Below are 20,749 nucleotides of genomic sequence, written 5' to 3'. Positions count from 1 at the left end.
TCACTGAACTCCCAAACTAGCAATATCCCGGGGATTACCGTTAAACAGAACTGGACTGACCATATAATTTCATTACCCATTCCTGTGAAGGGCTAATGCTAAAACGTCGAGTTTCCTGTACCTCAGGTGCTGCCTGACCTGTTGTGCTTTTCCAGCGTTACACTTTTACGCATATAAATTAATCGGCTACAATAATATGCCAGGGGCTAGGAATGTTGCAGAGGTAACTTACCTCATGATTTCCAAAAGCCTGCCACCCATCTAGAAGACACACACTGAATGTGTGTGTGATGAAATACCCACCGTTTGCCTGTGTTAGTGCATCTTCACCCCTCATCCACTGACACTCAATAGCAGCAATACCTGCCATCTACACGGTGCTCTGCAGAAATTTACCAAGGCTCCTTACAACGTACCTTTGAAGCCCGACCATCAACAAGGACAAAGGAAACAGATACATGGGACCCCCACCATGTTCACGTTCCGATCCCAGCTGTCCACCATCCTGATTTAGGAAGTATATTGCTGTTCCTTCAGTGCCACTGTTTCAAAGACCCTCGCTAATGCACATCTACATCACATGAACTGCAACGGGTCAATGTGACAGCTCAACACCACCTTCTCAAGGGCAACGCGAAACAGGCAAGAAATACCGTACCAATCATATTCCATGAAGAAATTAAAATGAAGAATATTGTCCAAACATGCCAAATGCTGGACCCTGAGTATTGGACTTTGTGAGCTCAGGCTGGTTGGGTTGAGGCAGTATCTTGCTTGTTCTGAACAGCTGAAGGGATATATTGTTTGAAATAATCTGTCAGTCTTTCAGATGCATGGCCTACATACCGAGCATCACACATACACTGACATTCACATCCCACATTACTAAGCTCTAAGATAGGCAGAAGCAATTGAAAATATATCCATATCTGACTGTAACATGTTTAAACACACAGTGATATTGATGTTGCAGATGAGAGTCAAAAAGTGTGGTTCTGGAAAAGCACAGCCATTCAGGCAGCATCTGAGGAACAGGAGGGTCAACTATTAGTTCACAATAGTAATACAAAGGAAAATAATTGCATATTTTCAAAGTGATATTGTTGCCACGAAAATGATTATGAATGGATATTAGCAGGGAGAAAGTGAGGACTGCAGATGTTGCAGATGAGAGTCAAAAAGTGTGGTTCTGGAAAAGCACAGCCATTCATGAGACTCAACATTTCAATGCTCCTTACCGTGAGTTGGGCACTGTTTTCATCATATCGTTGTTATAAAAGTGAACGGAATTAATGGGTGGATTTTGGGCTTATTGGACAATCTAAAAGTTGGTATTATGAAAGGCTATCGTACCTTCATTAAAGAGACTTTGCTGTTAACGGTTAAAACAACGCTGTAAACATTTACACAGACATTTCCAGCTCAAGTTACACACAAGGTTGTTGGGCTGGGATCATACTGGCCATCAGTGGAGCTGCACAATTCTGTTTGGATATTGGATATTATAACACTGGATATGTTTTATGAGGGATTCAATGTATGATGTCATGTGTTGCAGGAGCCCATCACCTTTATAACACCTTCATTCAGGATCGAGTCCAAGGTGCAGAATTACAGAGTTTAGGGGCCATATCAGAAGAGATATACTTGCAAGACATGGTTGTTCACAGGTCATTGTTACAAATGTTGAACTGGGTCTAGACCAGCGCCATGTGCTAGTCCATTGACCAGTTTGCCCCAGTCACATCTCCCTGCTGTTCAGGTATGTCTCTAACCAGTCCGTTGTGAGGGATTATGTCAGTAACTGCCCAGCTCCAGTTTGGAAGCTCTCTGGACAGATTTTGGAGATGGCCAGTGTTTTGGCGGTCATGGTGAGGCCCAGTAACACTGTGTCTGAATTCAGGCTTTTTCTTAAAGTCTTTTTCAACAGCTTTGCTGCCTGCAAGATGGTGTGTTCATTCATCTGAACATCAATGAGCTGTTTACTACAGTCACTGAATTGTGTAATAGTTAGGTGTGCGCTCTGGTATTTCAATTATTGTTCACTTCAATTGTTTTCAACTGAAAAATAATGATGTTTGGTTTCTTTTAAATATGTAAGAAAAGTGATGGTAACTCTTCATTATACAAAAAGGAAAAGTGACCTGTTGTATATTTCCCAAGGACTAATCAAGCAACGGTCAGATATTGTCTGTAAAGCAGGATTCTGTGAACAGGACTATGTCCCAGGCAACATCACCACCCTCTCTGGTGGGTTCTGCCCCACTGGCAGCACTTAGCCAGGCTGAGGGGGCAGCTCCTTGGTATATAGTCAGTATAGTGCTCGGTATTGATGCTGGATCCTATGGCTGCTAGACTGCTCTGTGGCTGGTTATGGGGGAATCAATAAAAGGGAAACCTATAACTGACCACATCATCACCGATCTGCCTGCTGCAGGTACACCACTCCATTTCATACATCGGTAAGAATGGTCACTGCACAGTCCTTATGGGGAGCAAGGGCTATCTTTACATTTTGCAGACCCACCTCAACATGATATGTAGCCCCCTGGACAGTGAATGGTACAGTCTTCAAATAGATTGAGAAACTAATAATGATGCATCCATGAAGTGTAGAGGGCCATCGGCAGGAGCAGAATCATTTTCTGCACAACTCATTAGGTCTGCAACCACACAGCCCAACATAACCCCCACTATACAGTAACCATGGCCCTACATACCTCCCACTGTACAGTAACCATCACGGCCCAACCTACCTCCCACTGTACAGTAACCATCATGGCCCAACATACCTCCCACTGTACAGTAACCATCACAGCCCGACATACCTCCCACTGTACAGTAACCATCACGGCCCGACATACCCCCCACTGTACAGTAACCATCACGGCCTGACATACCCCCCACTGTACAGTAACCATCACGGCCTGACATACCCCCCACTGTACAGTAACCGTCACGTTATGACACACCTCCCACTGTACAGTAACCATCACGGTTCAACATGCTTCCTTCTCTATGGTCACCATCAAGAGCGGCATGGTGGTTCAGTCGTTAGCTCTGCTGCCTCACAGCACCACGGACCTAGTGTGAATGTGTGGAGTTTGCACGTTCCCCCCCCCCCCCCTCCCCCCGTGTCTTCGTGGGTTTCCTCCCAAAGGCAAAAGATGTATAGGTCAGGTGAATTGGCCATGCTAAATTGCCCATGGTGTTAGGTGCTTTAGTCAGAGAGAAATGGGTCTGGGTGGGTTACTCTTCGGAAGGTTGGTGTGGACTGGTTGGGCCGCTGGTCCTGTTTCTGCACTGTAGGGAATCTAATCTACTCTCCAAGGTTCAAGTCGGGCATATGATGGAATAATCAATTATTTGAATGAGTGCAGCTCCAACAGCACTCTAGTATGGACTTACTCGCAACAGGCAACACAGTTGTGTGGGGAAGATCCTGTCTCACAAACTTGATTGATTATTTTGAGGAAGTGAGAAAATTGATTGATGAGGGCATGGATGCTAGCCGTTTGGACCTTAGCATGGCCTTTGATAAGGTTCCTTATGGCAGGCTCATACAGAAGGTGAAGTGAAATGGGATCAGCGGTCAGTTAGTAAGATGCATAGAGAACTGCTTGGTCATAGAAGACAGAGTAGTGGTGGAACAGTGCTTGTGTGACTGGAGATCTGTAAATAGATGGTGGAGTTGCAGATTGTGAGGATGATTGCCAGAGAATACAGCAGGATATAGGTCAGCTGCAGACTTGGACAGAGAAAACACAGATATAACTTTATTTGGACAACTGTGACGTGATGTGTTTTAGAATGTCTAATGCAGGAGAGAAGTGGATGGAAAAACTACTGGCCGCATCAACATCCAAAGAGATCTAGGTGTATAGCTCCACAGTTCCCTGAAAGTGGCAACACGGGTGGATAGGGTGATCACGAAGACTGACGGCAAACTTGCAGACAGGCATCGGAGCATGCAGTATGAAAATTAGCAGGCCATATTGCAGCTGTAGAGAAAATTAGTTTGGGCACATTGGAATATTCGGTCGAGTACTGTTTGCCACACGATATGGAAGTGTTGGAGAGGATATGGAAAAGGTTTACCAGAGTGTTGTCTGGTTTGGAGGGTATTAGCCAGAAGGAGAAATTGAACACACATGGTTTGTTTGCACCTGGGCATCATTGACTATGGGGCTACCTGATAGACATTTACAAAACTGTCAGAGGCATAGATAGAAGGACAGTTAGAGGCTTTTTCCTAGAGAAATATCAATTACTAGGGGGAACCATAGGTTTTAGTTAAAATGGAGAAAGTTCAAGAGACATGATTGGTAAGTTTTTTTTGCTTTTTCAGACAGAATGTGCAAGTGACTGGGATGCACTGATAGAAGGGAAGGAGCTAATATAGCAAGAATTAAGAGGTATCTTGGCACAGAGAAGAGAAAGGACAGAAAAGAATGACATAGAATGTGTAGAAGCAAAAACTTTCATTTGAACTTTCGAAGGGCATCATGTGTCAGTGTGGGCTTGCTGGGCGGGATGGCCTGTTCCTGTGCTGGACTGTTCTTTAAGTCAAGATTTGAGTGCAGCAGTGGCGAGGTGCTGACTGAATGATGACTGATGATCAACAGCCACATTATTGTAGATCTCTCCTCATCAATTTTCACCTTCATATCCTCCCTCCCACTGTGGGGAAGCTCAATATGGAGAATTTGACATGAATACCAGAGTTGGTAACTGGTGACTCCATCTTGCACCTTGCTCCTGCGGCCTTCTCTCTTGGACACCAACGTCTCGGGTGACAATGCACGAACAGAAACTACATGTACTCCACACCCACCAATGCTGGCATCTGTCACATGCCAGCCTCACCATGTATTCCCAGCACATCTCCGACCCACTGACAGTACACTTCTGTACTTCAATGCTGCAGCTCGGGGTGCACTGACAACTCTAATTGTATGGACACTGCTCAGGGATACACAAACAACTCATGGACTGTCCCTCTGGGCTGCTCACTGTGTGCTTGTACATACTCAATACTGGTGCAAGGACACTGTGCTCAGGGACACACACCCAGATCATGGTCTGTCCTGCTGGGCTGCTCACTCCATGTTTGTACACACTCAATGCTGCTGCAAGGACACTGGTCTCAGGGACATACACTCAGCTCATGGACTGTCCCGCTGGTGTGCTCACTCCGTGTTTGTACACTCACTTTGAGCAGACTTGAATACTTACAGAATTATTGCCTTGCCTTACCCTGCCTTTAGCAGCGTTTCCCCTCAGCCAGAGCTACCAGACTCATCCGCCTGCTGTATTGTCTTGGTATTTAGCACAGACACAAACACAGGAAGCTTGATATCATTGTCCACAGTCAGTCACGGTGCCCAGCACAGTCAGTCAACGGGAGCCTCAAGTCCCAATCTGGGAGCTTGGACACGGTCAGTCAGCTTATCGTGGTTGTTAGGGTCAGGATCCCTCCCCTGTGAGGGGGTGAGGAGCTGAATTTTGGGAAACGCCTATCTCTCTTGGCTCTTTCTCTCCTATTGTGCGATGGTTCCTTCTGGAATGTAAAAATTAGCATGAGGTATTAAGGAAGATGGAAAAGGTTGGTGCAGCTGTTAGTGCTGGTACAGCTGGGGGCAAGCTGGTGAGGTGTCCTGAATGAGTGATTAAGCAGCACAGACACCAGGCAGAGTTGGGTAGAGGGGCAGTGATGAGATTGGAGAGACTGACAGAAGGTGCTGCATTCAGTGACAGTGGGAGAATATGAGCCTTGGTGGGAGGTGGGTGCAGTAACAGAGATAGAGTGAGGGCAAGGTCACAAAATGCAGATGGTGGCATTTCCCCTGGTGGAGTGGGGAAGGTCACTGACCTTCTTCCTACTCTGCTGGGCATTCACCCAGAAGGCTGGCACCTCACTGACCCGGGGTCAGCCTCGTACCAAGTGGCATAGTCTGGTGTCATAGCCTTCCCTACCAGTCCTGGAGGAAGATAATGTCCCTCTCCTACACCATGTCATTCACCAGAACCTCAGGGGCTTGTCCACAAAGTGAAGCCCCAGTTTTACCTCTCTGCCATGTCCAGGGCAGTTTCAGATTGACAATCTAAGAGTGTAATGTCTTTTTACAAATGGCACCTGGAACAGGGAGGCCACTGCATTCTGGGATATCCAGACAGTGGGCAGCTATTATGATGAAGGGGAAAAATCATTGCGTTAGTATCAAATGAGAAGGCAACCACGTGGGCAGGGAGGGTAGTTAATGAGGCAGATTGGGGATGGTATCATGAGAAAATGCACTTCACTTTGTGGAGAGAAACCCCCTCCATAAAAACTGACTAAAATGAGACTTGACCACATCATAAGTTGGTTTCGGCCTCTGTCTGTCTGAATCAAAACAGGGATGCAGTGTGAAATATTGGGAGCAACAAACTTGGAACGGATTCTAGATTAGTGGTGCTGGAAAATCACAGCAGTTCAGGAAGCATCCGAGGAGCAGTAAAATCGACGTTTCGGGCAAAAGCCTTTCATCAGAAATACAGGCACAGTGCCTGAAGGGTGGATAGATAAATGACAGGGGGGGCGGGGTGTGGAGAAAGTAGCATAGAGTACAATAGGTGAGTGGGGGAGGGGAGGAAGGTGACAGGTCAGGGAGGAGGTGGAATGGATCGGTGGAAAAGAACATAGGCAGGTAGGACAAGTGCTGAGCAGTAAGTTTGGAAATAGGGTGAGGTGGGGGAAAGTGAAATGAGTATTTCTTTTCCACCTAAACACTCCATCCTCCTCTCCGACCTATCACCTTCATCCATACCCCCATTCACCTATTGTACTCTATGTTACTTTCTCCCCACCCCGCCCTCCTCTCATTTATCTCTCCACCCTTCAGGCATTCTTCCTGTATTCCTGATGAAGGGATTTTGCCCAAAACGTTGATTTTACTGTTCCTCGGATGCTACCTGAACTGCTGTGCTTTTCCAGCATCACTAATCCAGAATCTTGTTTCCAGCATCTGCAGTCATCTTTTTTTACCTGAACTTGGAGCGGTGATTTATAAAGGAGATTCAAATCCTTAAAAAGGGGTAACACAATGTGCCAGACTTTTAAAAGGAGCCGGGGAAAATCCCCTGCGTTACAGTTACCTACATTATCCAATCCTCCCTGGATGCAGGGATGATGCCGGAGGCCGGGAGAATGGCTAACCCTGCAGCTTTGTTTAATGTGGAGCAAAGGACTGACTGAATAGATCGAGGCTGGAATTCTGAGACAATGGATAAACGGTCACTGAGGAAGTCCCAGGGACTCCAGGACAATCGATCTGGAGTTATTCAAGGAAGATCGTGTGTAATTAATCTGACTGTGTCGGTTTGAGGCAGTAACCTGTAACTGCATGTGACTTACTTGGATTTGATGAGAGATCCCATGGCAGGCTGTTTAAAAACAGAAACTATAGGATCCGGGTGAATGGAGCAAACAACTCAGAAGTGCAAGGCAAGGCATTTGGGGACATCAACAATAGAGAGGAATGTACAATAAATGAGAGCATAGTCTGTGTGGGCAGATAAATGAAGGTAGCTGGAAACACCAATAATCTCATTAATGTAACAAATGGCACCATTTCCTCTCTCAGCCAAAATGCAGAAAGTCAGAGCAGGAAGCTTATGCAGGAACTGTATAAATAATGAGCTCAGTCACAGCTTGGGGACGGTGTGCAGTTCTGGTCACCCATCACATGGAAAGCTGGAATTGGAGTCGAGAGGGGAGAGAGGAGATTCTTCACCCTGTGACAGTGGAAGTGCAGTTATGAGGAAAGATTGGAACGGAGGATGCTGAGAGGAGATTTGATTGGAGTGCATATATTGTCAGGAGCCTGGGTAGAGAGGGAGCGAACACCTTGTTCCTGTTGGAGAGCTCAGTTACCGGTGGCGAATATTTAATATAATTGGTTGAAGTATTAGAGAAGTGGTGAGGAAAGTTGTTTTTTCACCCAGAGTATGGTCGGGATCTGGGAGGCACACATGGAAGCCGAGTATAGGCAGAAACTCTCAAACCATTTTAAAAAGGTGCCGGGTTCTGCACCTGAAGTCCTACAGTGTCCGGGGAGACAGAACTAGGGCTTTACAAAACATTACATCTTGACCAGTGCAGACAGTGGACAGAGTCATCCCCTCTATACTGCTGTTTTCTGAAGTTTTCAAAAGGTTACCAATATCTGATGGGATCAATATCTCATAGGACACAGGCATGAGCGGTGAGGGCAGAGAGGAGCAGCATGTAAAATGATTAGCATCACAATAACACTGATCCCATCCTTTATACACAATGCTACTTCACTGTGTTGGTCTATTAATCCTTCCTGTAGAAATGGGGAAAACCTTTAATTATCCAGTTCCCAGTCATGGTCACACTGCAGCCCCATCTCCATAATCCCAGCTCCATCTGATTTGGTTCACACAATTTAAAGCTAACCTTTCACTGGCCTCGTTGAAAAGTTCCCAGCTTCATTCTTGCCCCATTGAAGGCTGCTCTCAGTCAACTAATGTTTCTCACTCTCAATTTTTGCATAGCATTCTCATCATCCTGAACGTTACAATAAAATGATCGCTGCCCCCCAAAACTTCCCCTACTGACAATGGATCCACTTTCCCCACCTCTTCACCAAGGACCATGTCCAACAATACATGCTCTCTTGGGCTGGACACATACTCCTGCTGTGAGCTCTCCTCCATGTAATCCAGGAACACTCGCCCCTCAGGACGCTGCACCACCAGTAACCCAGTCAATATCTGAATAAATTAAGTTTCCCATTATAACTAATCTGTAATACTGTCTTCGCTCTCAAATGACCCTGCATATTTATTCTCTCCATCCTTTCCAATGGTTGCTGGCCGACAGATTGTACCTCACAGTGTAATTGTATACTTTTTGTTCTGTAGCTCCAGCCAAATTCTGTCCTTGGACGGATCCTCTTTCTCTTGGACTCCTTAACCAATACTTCTACCTTCATCCTTTCCCTTCCTTTCTATCATTTTGGAATATTTTATACCCAGCAATATTTAACATCCTGTCCTGCCATTCCCTGAGCCAGCTCTCAGAGATCAGTACATCAGATTTCCACACACCAAACTGCTTCTGTAACTCCACACACTCCCAGTATTCAGGTCCATGCAGAGTACCTCTGATTAAGGCTTTCTTTCTCACTCCATCTTCCACTGTTAATCGCGTTGTTGTAAATTAGTACCAACTGTATCTCCCATTATTTTAAGAATTCTGGTACTCTCCTCTACTATTTTTTTTGCATGCTAAGCACACACCAAGTTATTTTCAATCCCTCCCAAAAAAACCCCGTAAGAAATTCAGTCCCAGCTCTGTCACGTTAGCCCACCCGGCTTGTACAGTTGCTGTCTTCCCCAGAACCAGTTCCAATGTCCCAGGAATCTGAAGCCCTTCCTGCTGCACCATCGTTCCAGTCACACTCTCATCTACCTAAAACTCGAAGTCCTGTTCTCACTTGGACACGGCACTGGGAGTATTCCAGGGATTGTTACATTTGCGGACCAGCTTGCTAACCATCCACCGAGCTCCCTAAATTCTGACTCCCAGACCACTTCACCCTTCCTACTCAGGTCATTCCTACCAACATGGGCATGATCTTTGACTGCTCACTGTCCCCAGACGAATGTTCTGCAGACACAGTGACATTCGTAACCCCACTATCCTGGAATTACAGACACGCTGACACCTTCTTCACTTCCCTGTCTCCCCTCTGACTATCGCCCCTCCTTTCTTCTCCCTCCCCTCCTGTACAGTCAGGCTGCTTGTGGGGCCACAGACATGGCTCTGACTGCCCTCCCCTGAGCAGCCAGCACCTTCATCAGCTTCCAAACTGGGAAACCGAATTGGGAGGGAGACACCAGGATATGCTTGTATTCCCTGACTGTTTCTCTCCGATTGCCTAGTCCCCAGACCCTTCCTTCTTCCATGCCGTCATGTCTGCAGGGTGATCTGCTCTGTGTGTGTGCTTTCCACTTAATCTCAGCATCACAGATGTCCCATAGTGTCTCTAGCCACTGTCTGAGCTCCATGACCCAGTGTGCATCTAAGACACGAGCAGGGGCTATGACTTCCCAATTAACAGAACACATTTTCCAGCTGACAAACATGTCCTAAAATGCATTTTATCTCGAGTTACTTAATTAATTACTTCGAATGAAGTTAACATCCAGGAAATAACAATATGCTTAAATCCCATATTCAACTGTGGCTTACTGAGGGTAATTTATTATATTGGCTCACAATTTTACTTCTCCCTCTTATTTCTGTGTTCAACCCTTATTTCAGAAGTTGAAAAAAATTTGCTAACTTATAGCAATTAACTGACAGTCGCTAATAACAGCGTATTTATCAGCATTTTCTGTGATGGCTCTTGCACTTGTTTCAAACTCAGTACAGGCAGGTCCCAGCAGCAGAAAGTTATCTCTGTGACTCCCAGGTACGTGTAATCCTCCAGCTCCCACTCCACTCTGCTCCCTCACAGGGTCATCGTCTCTGCGACTCCCAGATACGTGTAATCCTCCAGCTCCCACTCCACTCTGCTCCCTCAAAGGATCACCGTCTCTGTGACTCCCAGATACGTGTAATCCTCCAGCTCCCACTCCACTCTGCTCCCTCACAGGGTCACCGTCTCTGTGACTCCCAGATACGTGTAATCCTCCAGCTCCCACTCCACTCTGCTCCCTCACAGGGTCACCGTCTCTGTGACTCCCAGATACGTGTAATCCTCCAGCTCCCACTCCACTCTGCTCCCTCACAGGGTCACCGTCTCTGTGACTCCCAGGTACGTGTAATCCTCCAGCTCCCACTCCACTCTGCTCCCTCACAGGGTCACCGTCTCTGTGACTCCCAGATACGTGTAATCCTCCAGCTCCCACTCCACTCTGCTCCCTCACAGGGTCACCGTCTCTGTGACTCCCAGATACGTGTAATCCTCCAGCTCCCACTCCACTCTGCTCCCTCACAGGGTCACCGTCTCTGTGACTCCCAGGTACGTGTAATCCTCCAGCTCCCACTCTACTCTGCTCCCTCACAGGGTCACCATCTCTGTGACTCCCAGGCGTGTAATCCTCCAGCTCCCACTCCACTCCGCTCCCTCACAGCGTCACCATCTCAGTGACTCCCAGGGACGTGTAACCCTCCAGCTCCCACTCCACTCTGTCCCCTCACAGGGTCACCGTCTCTGTGACTCCCAGGTACGTATAATCCTCCAGCTCCCACACCACTCTGCTCTGCTCCCTCACAGCGTCACCATCTCAGTGACTCCCAGGGATGTGTAACCCTCCAGGTCCCACTCCACTCTGCTCTGCTCCCTCACAGCGTCACCGTCTCAGTGACTCCCAGGGACGTGTAATCCTCCAGCTTCCACTCCACTCTGCTCCTTCACAGGGTCACTGTCTCTGTGACTCCCAGGTATGTCTAGGCCTCGATCCTCAGTGCTGATTTATATCCTCGCACTTTGGTACTTCTGTAACTCCCAGGCGTGAGTGAGCCTCATGTTCCTGCTTCAAGTTACTCCCTCACATGCTCACTCCCTCTGTGACTCGGTGCTGATTTCGAGCCTCCTGCTCTGCTGTTTCTCCAACTCCAAGTCCCAGTCGGCCTCGATCCTCGCTGCTGATTAATATTCTCCAGCTCTGTGCTGCTCTCTCTCAGGTTCTCTCCCTTTGTGACTTCCAGGTAATGGTAGGCCTCAAACCTCAGCTGAGATGTATAACATCCCATTGCACACTGGTCCCTCACAGGATCGCCGTTGTGCCTGGAAGACAGTGGAAAAGAGAAGCATTAGAAAGAGCAGAAGGTGTTACAGTGATTGAGGGAGCTGTTGGGAATGGAACAGGTTATCTGGAGAGGTAGGCAGACCTGCAGTGTCTAACGCAGGTTACTGGAAGATACAGGGAGGGTTGTAGGCACTGAGGGAAGCAAAAGTAGAGAGATGGCGATTGTTGGTGATGGAGCCTTGTAGAGTCTAAAGGGATTTTTGTGAGCTGCTTACTGAGATGTGAAGACTTCAACAAATTCAAATTGACAGCCAGGGAGTGTTGTGTGGCACTGGAGACTGTTGGATGTTACAGAATTAGAAGACTCGCAGTAACTGGGTGAGTTACAGATGTTTGAAGCACTCGTGGTGTTCAAGGACCCTCAGAACATAAGGCGGTACAGAGAATGGGAGCATTCTAAATAGTGGGATTGCAGGGGCTGGAAGAGCTAGGATGGATGAGGAGGATGAAAAGTACCAATTTAGCACAACCAGCCGCTGTAATTCACAGAGATTTAAGGAAGGGAACCTGTGTTGTCATTGAATACAGTTATATGGAGAGTTACAGATACTGAGGAGTTACAAATTTAGAACGGAAGAGGTTATAGGTGATCAGAAGTTTAAACAAGAATAAAGAAATTTGAGAGATCACTAGCACAGATGGGAATGGAGATGGTGAGACATTCTGGTGAACAATAAGAGTTGTCAGCAGAGGAGGATGTCACATATACAGGAAGAGCTGCATTGTCTCTATGAAGTTACAGATGTGAGGAGTGTTGTAGCGCCTGCTGGAGGGGACACAGATAACAACAGTTCCAACGGATGGTACAGTGGTTCAGGAAGGCAGCTCACCACCACCTTCTCAGGGACAACTCCAAATCAACAATACATCCAGCAATGTTCATGACCACGAATGAATAAATAAATAAAGTATCTACAAGCAGCACTGAGGTCATTCAGGAAGGCCCCTTCAGCAGCACTTCACAAACCCAGAGCAACTATACCCTGGAAGGACAGGAGCTCCATGTGCACGGTAACTTCAGCATTGCCAAGGTGCCCTCCAAGCCACGCTCCATCCACCTAGCACTGTGTCTGTCCCTACACCTAAAAGATTGCAGTGGGTGAGGAAGGCAGCTCCCCACCACCTTCTCCAGGGAATTACAAATGGGAAGGTAATGATGGCCAAGCAAGTGATGGCCACATCCCATCAATGAATTTGTACAAGGGAAACTCATGGACTGTTCATGTCACCTTTGCTTCATCCACACAACCCACATTCCCATCTCGTTCTGTGTCAGCAACAAACATGGAAACAGTAGATTTTGTCCATCCATCAAATGCATCGAATCCCTTTGTGCATAGTTGGGAGTCAAGCAATAATCCATTTATTCCCAATTAGTTTTCTGTTAAAGTTTAGAAGGTCTTTTCCCTTCTCACCCTGAACCTAGGCTGTCCGGTTCTGGACTCCACTACCTCAGGGAAAAGACCTTGTCTGTTCAACCTGTCCATTCCTCTCATGATTGTATAAATCTCTATATGGTCACCCCTCAGCCTCAAGTAGCCCCAGCCCATTCAACCTCTCCCTTTAGCTCAAATCTTCCAATCCTGGCAACATCCTTGTAAATCTTTTCTGAAACCTTGCAATTTATACAACATTGTTCCGATAGGGAGGAGACAAGAACTGCATGCAATATTCCAAAAGTGGCTTATCCAATGTCCTGTACAGCCACAACATGACCTCCTAACTCCTCTACTCCGTGCTCTGATCAGTAAATGCAAGCAGAATAAACACCTTCTTCACTATCCTATTTACCTGGGATTATACTTTCAAGGAACTATGAACCTGGACTCCAAGGTCTCTTTGTTCAGTAACACTCCCTAGGACCTTACCACTCAGTGCACCAAGATCCTTCTGTATATCAATGTCCCTCAGTATCCTCACATTCTTCTTGAATTTGACATGACCTCACACTTGTACAGATTTAACTTAATTTGCCATTTCTTTGCACATCTTTCCAACTGATCAGTAACCTCCTGCAACCTTGGATTTCCATGCTCATTCCCCCCAACTCCACCAATTTTCATATCATCTGCAATAATTATCTTTGTGACTTCCTTTCGTTTCAATTGCGTGAGAATGTGTAACCAGATGGCAGAAAATCCCAGCAAGTGCTCACCCATTTAAGATGGAGATGAGGAGGAATGTCTTCACTCAGAGGGTAGGGAATCTGTGGGAATTTCTGACTGCAGGGGGCTGTCGAGGCTGGGTCATTAAGAATATTGACAGCAGAGATGGTCAGATGTTAATGGATCAGGGAAACAAGGGTTTGGTGGAAAAGATAGGAATGTAGAGTTGGAGAGTATCAGATCAGTCATGATCTGATTGAAGGGCAGAGCATCCTCAATGGGCCAAATGGCCTCATTCTGCTCCGACATCTTATGGTCTTAACTCGAACTCAATATCTGCATTATAACACTATGGGTCTTTCCTCACAAACTCCTCTAAAATGGGACTATTGGATATTTATTATTACACAGCATTTGAACTCCAATGGACAATTCTGTTGCTGGCTCCTTGATATGATGTTATAGAAAACCATCTCGTATACAATCCAGGATTCCATCCATTACAGCCCTGATACTCATTAATTATCCAGTCGGGATGGAGACCACTGTCACACACAGTTACTGTACTGCCCTTGCTACAAGTACATTCAGTGCCCTGACTGTAACCATATTGACATTCCCATCACTGGTTGATTTCTTTAAAAGAATTCCAGCCAATGACTGTTGCAGCTGCTTGTTCATTCCCAGCTCCATCCAAATAGACTCCAAATTTTGATCTTCAGTTCCACGTGGCTATCTCATTAATGCATTAACCTCATCCTTTCTTCACAACTTGTTGGATTTTTGCCTGTCCTGCCAAGATCCCAACAACCCTTCAATATTCCCTTCCCAGCGATGGTCATTCTGCAGCTACATCTCCAGAATGACGGTTCCAGCATATCTGTTCACTGTCATTCCATCTGCCTTATGGCGAATGCAGGGTGTCATTCCTCAGTAGTGGGGGGTTGAACAGATGGATAGAGGTTACAGAGATAGGGAGGCTTACAGGGACTCGAGGATTTTTGAGCTAAATCTGGGCAATAATGTTCATGGGACAAAGGGGTTTGCGGATTGGAGGAATTTACAGAGGGAGAGGGAGCTGGATTAGATTCTGGAGATAGGGATAGGGATGGATATCGGAAGAGATGGAAATGTGTTGCTGGAGAAGTGCAGCAGGTCAGGCAGCATCTAGGGAACAGGAGAATCGACGTTTCGGGCATTAGCCCTTCTTCGGGCTAATGCCCGAAACGTCGATTCTCCTGTTCCCTAGATGCTGCCTGACCTGCTGCGCTTCTCCAGCAACACATTTCCATCTCTGATCTCCAGCATCTGCAGACCTCATTTTCTCTTCATGGATATCGGAAGAGGCAGGCAGACTGAGAGGCACAGACAGGGAGTGTTTCAATAGGAGATTATTGTGTATATTGACAGAGATATGGAAGGTTGTAGTGACTGCAGATGTTTACAGATATAAGAAGGCTTCTAGGTTCTGGAGGCTGCATAGATAGGAAGGCAATGGAGAATGCCAGGTTACTGGGCTGGAGACAGTTACACAAATGGGGAGGGTTGCACAAAATGAAAGAGGTTCCTGTGGTCGGCAGGGTTGGTGGGGAGAGGGTGAAGTTTAAATAGATTAAGATCGAAGATTAATAGAACAATAAGGAGGTTACGATTTTTTTCACAGGTAAGGAAGGGTTGTAAGAGCTGGAGAAGTTTACCCAGATAGGGATGGATGGAGAGGTTAGAGACAAAACACATTTACATAGAGGGTGGCATTGGTAGGAGGAGCTTACAGGGGTCAACAGGGCTCAGCAATTACAGGGATGAAGGAATTTAGTATCTACTGGAGAAGTTTAGGGATTAGTGTGTCAGGGATTGGAGAACCTGACAGAGACAGACAGCATTGTGTGTACTAGAGGAGATTCCAAATAGAGGAAGGATTATCGGGACTGTAGTAATATTACAGAGATCACTAATAGAGTATGTGCCAAGACTGATGCCTGGGACCTCCTGTGCAGTCTCAGGGAGTTCCAGTACAGCAGAGGTGACAGCAGGGCCCTCACAAGGTGGTGGGAATGAAGCCGAGAATGTTGCTGTTCCTTGCCCAGCATTGTAACTATGTCCTGTGTTCCAGGTCTGAATAAAGATGGCCACTAACTCCACCCTGTGCTGTTTACTATGATTGATCTTACCGGCTTCAGGGTTTACTGAAGGCTCCAGATCTCCCTCTCCATCTCTCTCTGGCTGACCAAGCGTCTTCATTGAGGTGATGGATGAGAATGGAGTTAGAAACATCCTGATTGCCTGCATGAGAGAGAAATAGACAGAATGGAAATTAGACTGATGCAGTGAGGATAACTCATGTAGAATAGCACTGAGTCCAGCAGAGATCACAAAAATCCCAGTCTCCATCCCTGGTCTGTACTATTGTGGATCGGAGGACTCTTTTGGCTCCGGATCCGGCGTAGCTGTAAGATTGAGAGACGCTGACAGAGGCAGCCATTAGACCCACACAGTGAGGGATACCAAATGGAGAGAGACTGAGTGATATCACCCGAGTGCTGGAAGATTTCAGGATCAAACCATGGTGTCAGAAGAAATGGGTCTGATGCAGTGGGCACTGCTACCAGTACTCAGGGAAGAGTCAGCTATTTTATTGAGATGGTACAGTGCTGGGATCAAATGATTGACCAGGACAATGTAGAGTGCTTTAAACTGACACAGTCAATGAGGGACAGGGCTCAGCTGAAAGGAAATTCTCAATTCCATAGAGAAATGTTCAAATATTGAAACATGGAGCTGTGGCTGAGGAAAACCACGAAGAAACAGGAAGAGACTAAGCTTAACTAAAACTATACATCAGCAGATAGGTTTGTGACAGGAATTTGTGATTTCAAAAGTAAATTACTATTTTGTAATTTGAATGCACAAAGCATTTGTAATAAGGGATATGCTCCTGTGACTGTGATTTCTATCATCACCATCGGGATGACGTGGTCACAGGGGTGAACAAAAGGTGGGGCATTAATATTCACGGCTACACAACATTGTGGAAAGTCAGGCAGAGTGGGAAGGAGAATGGGGAACTCTCATGGTGAGGGATAACAATGGGATTATATGTGGCCTCACACTATCAAACATTAGGAAACCAAATTCTGGGTAATAAGAGTCAGAACACAGAAGGTGAAGAGCAGTGTTAAGGCCCCTTTACAGCATTACATTGTGAGGCATGGCATTGGACAGGGAATTATTGGAATTTGTAACAAAGACAGTAGGACAACTGGAAGGGGATTCAACTTCCCTATCTCACCATCTCATTGGCGGTGGGTCACAAACGAGGCTGACTCTCTCCCATTCTCAGGGGAGTCTGTGTGTTGCTGTACAGACCGATGTGGCCTTCCACACTTGGGGCAGAAGGTGGCCGTGGGATGGGGATGGGTGGGACGTTGGTGTGACAGCGCGCTCCTTGTGCTGTTTTCTCCTGGATTCCCCTTTCTCCCCACATCAAGTGTCCAGCTGCTCGATGCTGTCCCAATGCTCCTCCCCCACTTTGGACGGTCTTGGCTCAGCAATTCCCAGGATTTACCAGACTTCATTAAGCGATGCGCAGAAGACAAAAAAAACCTAACAATTCTGAAGAAGCCAATGCTTTAGAAATATGGAAGTATTTGTTAAAGGGATCACAATGGGTCGAGTAGCAGAAGAAGTGCAGTAGGAAGGGGAAACATTGTCAGGGCTTAACCAGATGATAGGAAGAGAGAGAGGTGAATGTGCTGGAGGTGGTGAGAGTGTGGAGAGAGGGGCAAGGGCCTGAACGGTGTTACAAAGCCAGTACGGATTGCTGCGCTGGAGGGGATTACAGTGGTAGGGAGGGACACGTATTTTTTATGTATTCATTCATTCGATAAGGATGTCACTGATTGAGTCAGCATTCTTTGCCTCACAGCTAATTTCCCAGCGGGCAGCTCAGAATCAGCCATATTGCTATGGGTCTGGAGTCACACGTGAGCCATGGTGTCAGATGTCAGGTAACAATGTCAGATGTCCTTCCCTAAAGGACAGACGTGAACCAGTTAAGTTTTTCCAGGTAATAAACATTATTTTTATGGTGACCTCACTAATGTCCTGTACAGATATAACATGACATGATATCCCAACTCCTAATCTCAATGCACTGACCAATGAAGGTAAGCATCCCAAACATCTGCTTCACCAACCTGTCTATCTGTGACACCACTTTCAAAGAACCTTTTACCTGCATCCCTGGGTCTCTGACTGTACAAGTCCAGCTCTGGTGCAACATTGTGTATTTCTCCACTTGCTAAACGTAAACTCACTGGCCCACTCTCAGATAATCCTCTTCACTGTCCACTTTACCACCACTTCCAGTCTCACTCACAAACTTGCTAACCATGACTCCTGTATTATCATCCAAACCGTTCATATAAATCATGCACAACAGTTACCCAGCACCGAACCCCATGACACACCGTTGGTCACATGCCTTCAGTTTGAGCAGCAACTCTCTATGAGCATGCTCTGTCTCTTACCGTCAATCCAATTTTGTTTCCAGTTGGTGAATGATCCCTGGTTATGTGTGATCTAAACTTATTAACCAGTCTGCCATGCAAAACCTTGTCAAAGGCCTTGCTAAAGTTAATGTGGACGTCGTCCACTGCTCTGCCTTGCTCTATCACTTTTCTACTTCCACCAACACTCAATCCAGTTTGTGAGACATGGTTTCCCATGCACAAAGCCATGCTGACCATCGCTGATCCATCTTTGCCTTTCCAAATGCATGATGATCCTTTCTCTCAGAATCTCCTCCAACAACTTACCCACCTCTTCCATCAGTCTCACTGGTCTGAGGTGGCTGTTGATGATACAAATATCTCTGGGAGGTGCCCTGTAAATTCCTCCCGAGCTTCTCACGGACCGCTGGGATACATCTGATCATGTCCCAAGTTTTATCAACCTTTTTTCATTTTAAACCATCCTGTTATCCTATGTGAACTCTGTTCAATACATCACTATTTATTTTCCCAAGTTCCCGAACTTCCATGTCTTTCTCCAAAGCAAATCAAAATGCAAAATATTTGTTTTGGATCTCCCCTATCAGCAGTGATTCCACACAGACAGCCTCATTGACCTTTCAGGGTCCCTATTCTCTCCCGAGCTAATATTTAGCCCCTGTTGAAAATGATCGAAATGCTTCCTAAATTTCAAATATACTTTGACCGCTACTAGCCTCCCCCACCCTTACCTATTCTGCCTATTATGGTCACACCAAAATATAGAATCCAACAGATTTTTTTTAAATTCCCCTTTTATAAAACTACGCATCGCTCATTGCACAGACTGGGAGTGTTGTACGCAGTGGAAGAGATCACACTGATAGGGATGGTTTTAAAGACGAAGCAATGTTGAGTAATAATGGGGGTTGCAATGGTGACAGCAGGTTTCAGCAAGTTGGAGGATATAGACCTGAAGGAGGTTACACAGACAGCATGGCTTTAGGGTCTGATGGGGGCTACACAGAAAAGAGGCTGTAGTAACTAGAGGCATTTACGCAGATAGGGACAGTAATAGTGATAGGCAGAATTCACAAAAACGGGAAGGATTGTAGGGTCTGCAGGGCACTACAGACATGAGACGAGTTGTATCAACTTGATGATGAACACAGGCAGGGAGGGTTGAGAGGTTTGGAGCAGTTCACCATGATCGGCAGGGGCAAGGAGACTGGAGATGTTATTGAATTGCAGAAGTTTCAAATCACTGTAGGCAGTCAGAGATCATGGATTCTGGATTAGTGGTGCTGGAAGAGCACAGCAGTTCAGGCAGCATCCGAGGACAGGGAAAATCCGAGGACAGGCAAAATCGACGTTTCGGGCAAAAGCCCTTCATCAGGAAGCATGAGCGAGTCACAATGTCTGCTGGAGTTTCCTCAGATCTGGAGGATTGCAAGGACTTGATGATGTTGTATATGGAAGTAGGGTTGTCGGGACTGAAGCTGGGAAAAGAGATAGAGGGATCAGCAGGGGATTAGAAATATGGTGGGTAGTGGTCTCTGGTGGAAGTTCCACATAGAGGGATGTTTTGTGGAACTGCAGGACAATGCAGAGATGTGGAGAGCTGGAGGGGTTTCACTGAGCAAAGAAGATTGGGAGGGGTGGAGCACTTTACAGGGATAAGGATGTTGTTAGGTTGGGGAGGTTTACACAGACAGGGGTTGTTTAGGGACCGGAGCAGATGACAGAGATAAAGACGGTTGTACAGTGGGAAGAACACACAGACATATGGAGAGTAGTCGTGACAGTAGATGTTTATTGATACAGGAAGGTTTAGGTTGTGAAGGTTATTTAGACATGGAGGATGTGGAATCAGACAGATTTTCCAGGAGATAACAAGGGCAATTTTGGTTGGAGACAGTTTCACAGATAAGGGAGCATCTCTTACAGTTGGTCAAAGTGGGAAGTGTTGTTAGGGGATGGTGATTTTTACGTAGATAGGGGTGTAAGAGCTGGAGAAGGTTATAGAGATGGGCGGATAGATAGAGAGACTGGAGGAGCTTACATTGACAGGGTGTGTGCTGGCGACGGTTGGATGTCACACAGACAGGGAATCTTATAGGAACTGGATTGGAAGAGTCACAGGCATTGGAGCAGGTTCTACAGATCGGAATGCTGCAGGGACCTGAGAGGATTGTAGGGTCTTCACAGATTGATTGTGTCAATCAGTCTGGTGAGGTAGGTGAGGTAGATATGGAAAGCTTAAATCCAATGTATACCATCTTCATTTTCCAGACCGGAACTTCAATATCCCTCATAAGCCACGAA

At 46.3% G+C, this 20,749-nt stretch overlaps 1 protein-coding gene across 4 annotated transcripts in view; it reads right to left on the bottom strand.

Moving 5' to 3' along the window:
- Positions 1-10,995: 10,995 nt before the first annotated feature.
- LOC148148881 (uncharacterized) overlaps positions 10,996-20,749 on the bottom strand; it is a 105,728-nt gene continuing 95,974 nt past the window's right edge. For all 4 annotated transcript variants that reach the window (XR_015758601.1, XM_087991802.1, XM_087991801.1 and 1 more), the window contains 2 exons: positions 16,106-16,217; positions 10,996-11,807 (listed from right to left, as the gene is read on the bottom strand). Coding sequence is in view for 3 of the 4 variants with exons in the window: in XM_087991802.1 (XP_087847928.1) it covers positions 11,788-11,807; positions 16,106-16,217 (132 nt within the window). In the remaining variant the exon portion in view is untranslated. The remainder of the gene's footprint in view (positions 11,808-16,105; positions 16,218-20,749) is intronic.

This window comes from Chiloscyllium plagiosum, unplaced genomic scaffold (genome assembly GCF_037043375.1).
Source record: "Chiloscyllium plagiosum isolate Xiang-an unplaced genomic scaffold, Cpla_swu_hap1 HiC_scaffold_11, whole genome shotgun sequence".
Lineage (NCBI taxonomy): Eukaryota > Metazoa > Chordata > Chondrichthyes > Orectolobiformes > Hemiscylliidae > Chiloscyllium > Chiloscyllium plagiosum.
This window is presented reverse-complemented; position numbering and strand designations above follow the sequence as displayed.